Source organism: Gavialis gangeticus, unplaced genomic scaffold, assembly GCF_001723915.1.
Source record: "Gavialis gangeticus isolate Ggan-Ray unplaced genomic scaffold, GavGan_comp1, whole genome shotgun sequence".
Classification (NCBI taxonomy): domain Eukaryota; kingdom Metazoa; phylum Chordata; order Crocodylia; family Gavialidae; genus Gavialis; species Gavialis gangeticus.
The window spans coordinates 11,890,765-11,896,541 of NW_017729012.1; the positions used below are offsets into that span (position 1 = coordinate 11,890,765).

Sequence of the window (5,777 nt, forward strand, 5' to 3'; positions counted from 1 at the left end):
CGCAGAGGACGCGTGAAGGGCTCGTGCTGCAGCTCCGTGCGCTTCGCGTCCCCGCCCGGCGCCGGCGCCGCAGGCTGCTCCCGCTCCGCTGGTTGGTCCGGCGGGGCGTCCCTCGCTTGCCGGGTCTCCCGCTGGAGCAGACTCCTGCCCGGGTCGTCCCACCGGTATCAGTGCTGCGAGTCCTGCCCCGGGACGTGGCGCTTCCGCTGGCGCGGGGCTCGTGGGGAGCGGTGTCGTGGCGGGATGCTGCGTGCTCGGAGGTGGCGCGCCGGCTGCGGTGCTCCCCTCCGGCTGCGCGTGGGGGACTTGGCTTGCCCCTGCCCTTTCTCTCAACCGCGCGCTGGTTGCAGCGTTATCGTCCGTGTTTGCAGCTCGCGTCTGTAGCTGTCTGTCGCGCAGCGGGGCCGTCTCTGCACCGTGTCTCACGGGGAAGCGTTGGGTGTAACGGTGCTTGTCCGCCTCTGCCCCGGGGCGCTTCCTCGATGGCTCGTAGCCCCGGTCCGAGCTCTTCGTATCGGAGCCTTCCCGCGCATCTTGTGGGCTCAGAGGCCAAGTTGCAACCCAGAAGGCAATCTGAATGCAGGGCTTCACTTCCCACTTCCTACCGGAGGAGATAACAAAACTGATCTCCTTTGTGAAGGCTTCGAAATGTGATGAGGAGTCTTATGTAAGAGCTGGCCTTGGCCACCGCAGCACAGGTCACCCTTACTGCAGCGAGGCCTGTGGGGCCACACCACGGCCGTGGTCGTCTGCGCGGGCTGCGCCTGCCCAGGGTCGACTAGAGCCGAAGGGGACAGGATGGGGTGGGGAACAGCTGCTGCTGCTCATGGCCCCTTTCATATGCTGAGCGAGATCAATCTGAAATGCAGCTGGGCTTCTCCCCGTCTCCTGCTCCAAGCCCGACGGGCCTTTCTCTCCCCTGCTCCAGTCCGAGTTCACGGTAGCTCACGGTCCTCCTGTGAACTACTAACATGCTTGAATCTTTTTTTGCCCCCCTTTTTTCTTTTTTTTTTCTCTCCCCTTTGTCACTTTAGACTGTTTAATTTCCTCCTGTATCGGTTATCCTAGTCCTGAAGGTCACTCCATCCTTTCCATGGGATATTCCACTCCTCTTTGGTATTAAAACTGTCTCCCTACTTCTTTTCATTAGCGTGCTCCTACTTTTGGTGCCAGGGTTATTGATAAACGCATCAAATTGCATCAGTCCCAGGGCTGCTCTTTAAGGCTGTCCCCCTGCAACTGGAAACTTCATTATATCCCCACATCTTCCATTTAGCCAGCTCACACCAACTCTTACGTTTCCTTTACAAGTCCATGTCCTTTCCAGCTGAACTAATATATAATCACCATATAATCTTGTCTTGATGAATAAAGTATTTGAGGCCTGCTGTGTTTCACTTGCTTAGAAACTGGTTATCTAACTGAGTTGGGCTGGCATCATCTGTCTCTGGTAAACCTATTCCGTCTTCTATGTTCATATTCTTATTGTTTTTCTCCTTCAGAACTCATTCTGTAAAACCTTGCGTGCTATTGGCATGATAGTGACTGCTGTTTCATAGACTGTGAGGCCAGAAGGGACCTCGGAAGATCCTTGGGTCCAGCCCCCTGCACGAGGCAGGAAAGGTGACTGGGGGGCAGGTGACCCCAGCAAGGTGACTAGTCCAGTCTCCTCTTGAAGACTTCCAGGGTCAGCGATTGCACCACCTCTAGAGAGAGGATATTGCACAGTCTGGATGCCCAGACTGTGAAGAAGCTTTCCCTAATATTGAGCCTGAATCGATCTTCCAGGAGTTTGTGGCCATCACTCCTGGTTTTCCCCTGAGGTGTCCTGGTGAGCAGTTGCTCACTGAGCCCTTGATGTATGATTCTTGCTTGTACTGGCTTTTTCTCCCACTTAAATATAGGTAAGGCATTTGCTTTTTGTCAGTTATATGGGGTGCCCCCTATAGAAAATGGAGACAAAATGTTTCTTTTGTGCGCATGGTGATTGTCTTGAATCTCCACCTCATCCTCACTGGGTAACTGTCCCACCGCTTTCCTTATTCTTACTTGTACGGCTGAAGTATCTTCTGTTAAATGTTGCAGTGCCCTTGGCGTTTGCAATTCGCACTGTACAGTCCTGTTGGAGCTGAGTCTCTCTCTCCTTTCTGCAGAAGACCTCAAGGAAACTGCAGGGTCCAAGAGGAAGTGGTACTTGTGATTGGGTGTAGTAATGGCTAGTCTTCCATTCTTGTTCAGGTCAGCCATGAAAAAAATAAATGCTCCAGCATTGTGGGTAGTATGGCAGCTGCTAACTGGGCCAGACCTAAAACCTAGCCCTCCCTGCTAGTAAAAATCCTATGACAGGTCTTGCTAAGAAATGGAGCTGGAATGTATTTAGATAATTATATTCTGCCTGTCTTCTCCAACCCTCCTTCAGAAGAATCTGCTGTATCTGGGATCTTGCTTCACTTCCTGCCAAGCTCTTGGGCACTGTTACTGCATCACGTCCTGCTAAACAGCTGTGGAATTCAGTGGTGGGTGGAGTGATTAATTTGCCAATGGAGCACCCTGAAAAATGTCTAGTCCATGTTGGTATTTGATTTCTTATGTCACTTATGCCTATGGATCCTATCCTAGACCAGTTTGAGTTGCCTGGGGAGCAGAGAGCAGCAAGTGCTGTGCTAGAAGGGAGGAGGTGTATAGCCAGGTGTATGAGCTGAGGTCTGGGAGTAGCCAGGAACAGGTGCTGTCATGTCTGTGGTGGGGGTATGTGCTTTAAGCACAAAGGTCAAGAGGGCTGCAGTTCACCACCTGTTTTGTGTTCTCTTGCAGTCGTGTCGTTCTGCCTGTGTCCGTTGAGGAGGTAAGTCCTTTTCCTGCTGCTTCCTTTCAGGAATTTATTTAAGCAAAACTGTACTGGCACTTGCCACCAGTTCCCAAAAGCCAAGGGATGCAAGGCAGAGAGGTACCCACCTTCAAGGTAATCCTAAAATAGTGGAGTTGTTAATTTTAAGAATGGGGCTAGCTCTTCCACTGGCTTACTGAAAGACTTTGGGGAAAATAACTTCATTTCCCCTCTGGCTAGGTGAGGGATATGATACTGTCCTGTAAAGTGCTTTCTGATTGGATTGAAAATGCTTAGACAAGCAGTAAGTACTAACAGATAACCTTGACTTGCCAAATTGTTACAATGCCCAACTTCCTTGTCTAAGGTAATTAGCTTTTCTTTGTGAAGTAAGGAGGAAGCTGTAGTATGAACTCCGAGGTTGTTTTTACCTGTGTGAGCAAGGGCCCTTGTATTCTAAAACTGTCAGGTTGGAGTGATAAGCCCTCTTAAGCTAGATGTTGAGGTTTTCAAGATTAACAGTGCTGAAGATTAAAGATTAAAAGGATTTAAAATTAATAACAGCACCTTCAGCACTAGTGTAGACCCAGCTTTGCAAACTTCACGCTGAAGGCATGTCTGGGTGGAATAGTTTCACCAATTATTCTGATGTAAGCTAAAGTGAATTTGGACTGGAATGGAGTGGACAGTCTTTGTTCCATGATACAAGTGGCTTCTGTGGCTTGGCAAGTACACTTGTAAAGCAAATCAAAAGTGTGCATATAGAATAAGATGAGGCCTGTATACAAATGCAGCTTTTTGGTATAAGTGTCCACATTCCTACTCAAGGAAAGTATTCCGAGGCTATGGCACATCTAGGGACACTGTGGAACATAGTAACTTCTCATTGGTTTAAATTCCCACCGTGGTTTATATCATTTTCTTTTCTGTGTAGACAAGCGCTAGGGTTCTTTTGTGGGCTACAAGAGGATGAGCTGAAGCAGGAAATCAGATTTTCAGGTGTTAAGGAGGCTTTCAATCTGATTAAGCTAACTTGTTTAAAAATGTACCTTTTGGCCATGATGATAAAACCTTAAGCCTTGCCTAGACTAAGATTGGTCACAAACATGCTATTACCCCTTCAATCCTAGTGCAGGTAAATCAGCTGTGGTGAACATGTTGGTAGACAGGTACAGAGGTGCCTCGAGTTACTGTTGTTGGGTAAATGCTCAGGTCACACAGTTTTTCTCAGAATACAGAATGTGACATTGGTGTCCACTGATGTGGTACAGTGAGTCCCATAGATGTTCAGTCTTGACACGGTCACCTCATGTTTCCTTCCTTCTCTGCAGGTGATATTGAAAGTGGCTTCCCTGTAGTTGAGACAGATCCCCTTTCCAAGAATGTGATTGCGCGAGTCTCGGTCTGACTTCCTGTAGTAGTGCTGGAAAGCTTGTCCTGTCTGCTTAACCAGTTAAATCACTGTTGGTGCTAGACAACAGGACTGGCTTGGATCACCCCTCGTTGTGAGCATGTTATTCTAATGTAGATTGTGATCTGTGTGCACAGCCTAATGCGGTGCATTGTCCTTCTTTGTGCATCTCTGTTAAACGTTAGGATGTTGTTGTTTTAGTGTTGACAGTGCTTACAGTTGAAGAGTGTCTTTGTTGCAGAGTGTTCACAGCCTGATACACCAGGGAACACAGACTTCCCTGCAGAGGAAATATAAATCTTTTAAACAGATGATTAGTGCTATGTACTTGGCAATAATCTAGCTCCTGTGGAAGGCACTGACTTGAGGCTTATGTGAGTAGCTGGTGGCTAAGGCAAAATGCCTGAAAATGATCAGATAAGACTTTGAACAACCATAAAAACTCTTTTTCTGGGGTCCAGTTACATGTTCTGTTTCCCTTTTTTTGAGACCTGAGTTCACAAAGATGCCCCGTCTGCATAGTGAATTGCTTTTTGTCCAGTAAAACACACTTCTGAACAAAATAAGTAGGTTACACATCCCGCCCCCCTCAAATTCCTAAAGCACTTAATTGTGTTTTAGACCAGTTGCAGCAATCATGTTATCAAAGGCCTCTCTGTTTTATAAGACAGGTCTAACACAGAGCAAATACTGTCTCTGCTCTTTTAGGGCTTGCAGTTGGGCAGATCTTATTTGGGGGAAGGGAAAACATTCCACTTCTATTTTCTTATGCCTGGTCCTAACTGCTGGAGAGAGTGGGGGTTCTGGGAACAGGTGTTTGCATCGGAGAGACTGAGCACTGGACAGCTGTGCAGAACCTGCTTCTCATACAGTTCCTAGGACTACTCCTTGAGATCTGCACTCTGCCGTCGACTGACCTCACATCTGGTGATTGCCTCTTTCTCCGTTGTGCCCCTCAGCACTGCTTCTGCAGAGAGATTCTACCAGGCACAGTCGTACTTCCCGAGACTATGTGCAGAGCTGGAGGGTGAATGACCGACTCCAGTCCCACAGCACTTCTGTGTAGCAGAAAATCTGTCTTGGGATGGACTTCTTCCGTGGTGTGCTGTAGTATAAAACTTTTAATTTGAGCTGTTGAGGTCTACGGCTTGCTGTGGTAAAAGCTGAGAGCCAAGTGCTTTCTGTTCATGAGCAAAAAAGCTGTAAGGTATGGCTGGGCTTACTGAGCTTTGCTAGCATACGTAATGGTGACCTGATTTCTTGCAGCAGCCCATCCTCTAGGCCAGTATGATAAATCTAGCTCTTCCGGTGCCTCGTGGTTTTCTCATCTTGACAAGTAAGTATGGAGATGTATGTAGCATATTGATTTGACAACAGGGCTGGTTAGTAAAAGAACAGAAATGTTCCCTTGAGTAGAGGAAAAAGCAGCCTCATGTTAATTCCTCCTTGAAATCCACTGATATTGCTTGCTTTTCTAATGACAGCCCTCTGAGTAGGCAGGGTAATACTGTGTCTATAGATGGCTTTTTTTTTTTTTTT

General features: G+C 47.8%; 1 protein-coding gene across 3 annotated transcripts in view; it reads left to right on the forward strand.

Annotated features, from left to right (window-relative positions):
• Positions 1 to 1,842: 1,842 nt before the first annotated feature.
• The window catches only part of PITPNA (phosphatidylinositol transfer protein alpha), a 27,171-nt gene continuing 23,236 nt past the window's right edge, over positions 1,843 to 5,777 (forward strand). The window contains exons 1-3 of one of the 3 annotated variants that reach the window (XM_019511302.1): positions 1,847 to 1,904; positions 2,420 to 2,516; positions 2,815 to 2,845. In XM_019511302.1, the coding sequence (XP_019366847.1) occupies positions 1,862 to 1,904; positions 2,420 to 2,516; positions 2,815 to 2,845 (171 nt within the window). In that variant the 5' untranslated portion in view covers positions 1,847 to 1,861. Of the gene's footprint in view, positions 1,905 to 2,355; positions 2,517 to 2,814; positions 2,846 to 5,777 lie in introns of those variants that run through there. The other 2 variants (XM_019511303.1, XM_019511300.1) reach the window with 2 other exon arrangements.